General features: G+C 34.8%; 1 protein-coding gene across 1 annotated transcript in view; it reads right to left on the reverse strand.

Annotated features, from left to right (window-relative positions):
- Positions 1-1,473, reverse strand: part of LOC106881273 (transmembrane protease serine 2) — a 26,054-nt gene that overhangs the window by 7,063 nt on the left and 17,518 nt on the right. The window contains exon 4 of the mRNA XM_014931599.2: positions 309-457. Within this exon, the coding sequence (XP_014787085.1) occupies positions 309-457 (149 nt within the window). The remainder of the gene's footprint in view (positions 1-308; positions 458-1,473) is intronic.

Consider the following 1,473-nt stretch of genomic DNA (forward strand, 5'->3'; position numbering starts at 1 on the left):
TATATATATATATATATGTATTTACAGAAGTCAGAAAATGGAGAAATATCGATGAATAACAATTGACTTTGGTCGGCCCGAGGCTATAGTAGAAGGTACTTGCCCAAGGTGCTATGCAGTCGGACTGAACCCGGAACCGTGTGGTTGGGAAGCAAGCTTCTTACCACACAGCCACTCCTGCACCTATTATAGAGATTTTCTGACGAGCTAATTTTCGTATTGCAAGATCAGTGACTGATTTAGTGCGCGTATATTTGGTTATTGCAATTTATGACATGAAGAAGTAAAATGAATCTCTTCGTACTTACATTACAGGCATCAAGTCCACCTTCAGGGTAGCCGAGACAAACCATATTTTCCTCGTGATATCGATTTCCATAGTATTCAAGTGATCCACATAAAGAACCGTTGATGACAGGTAATGTTAGTTCATTCAGGGCAGTCCTTGATCCTTTACCTGATGTGAGTGACAATGATGATAATAATAATAATAATAATAATAATAATAATGATAGGTGTCCTTGGAATGATAGCAAAAGGGGTTGATTCTTACCTAGCTCAGATACCAGGAAACTTCAAAATTGCAGAAATTAAAAAAACAGTGCTCATGGGAACTGTGTATATCCTAGGTAAAATACTGTCTGTGTAATCCCAAGTTTTAAAACAAACCTATAATTTTCTTATGTTTTCTTAAACATGCTCTAGAACAATAATATGTGCAAAACGAAACATATGACACTCTAGGCATAACAACAACTTGAACTTCTAACTCGTCTCTTGAAGTCTAAGCAAAAGTCAAACATATGATAATAGTAATAATAATAATAATAATGATAATAATAATAATAATAATAATAATAATAATAGTAATAATAATAATAATAATAATAATAATAATAATAATAATAATAATAATAACACAGGCAGTGACTCACATGGCTTCTGATCTTAACTGATTGGATGTCTTATCATGTACATGTTTTATCTTGGTATAAAGATGGGCTACAGCAAGTATTCTGCTAAATACCACAGATTTGCGTGTCAGCCGAGCATGTCTCTTAGTGGCTGAAGATATGAGCAACGCTGATCATGGGTAGAAGTAGTGGGGGTGCATCATGGCTATGTGTTGAGAGGAATTCTTTGGGCTTTGGAAATATGGGTTTCATTCATCATCCTTAAAAATATTATTCAGGGACCTTTTGAGTGGGATGGGCTACTCGACCCGAAGAAAATTCTAACTGGGCCCCACCTGCAAGGTCACGCGCTGTTTATCTTGATATGAGATCACCATGTCGCAAACATATGGTTGTGATGCATATACCTCGCGTAATCTTTTCAAACGGATAATCATGATGGGTATACTGGGATTCGTATATGTATACCCCTGTATCACTTTGATGACATGCGGTGCTCTCTAACTCAATAATAATAATAATAATAATAATAATAATAATAATAATAATAATAATAATA

The sequence above is a fragment of the Octopus bimaculoides genome, chromosome 20 (genome assembly GCF_001194135.2).
Source record: "Octopus bimaculoides isolate UCB-OBI-ISO-001 chromosome 20, ASM119413v2, whole genome shotgun sequence".
Taxonomy (NCBI): domain Eukaryota; kingdom Metazoa; phylum Mollusca; class Cephalopoda; order Octopoda; family Octopodidae; genus Octopus; species Octopus bimaculoides.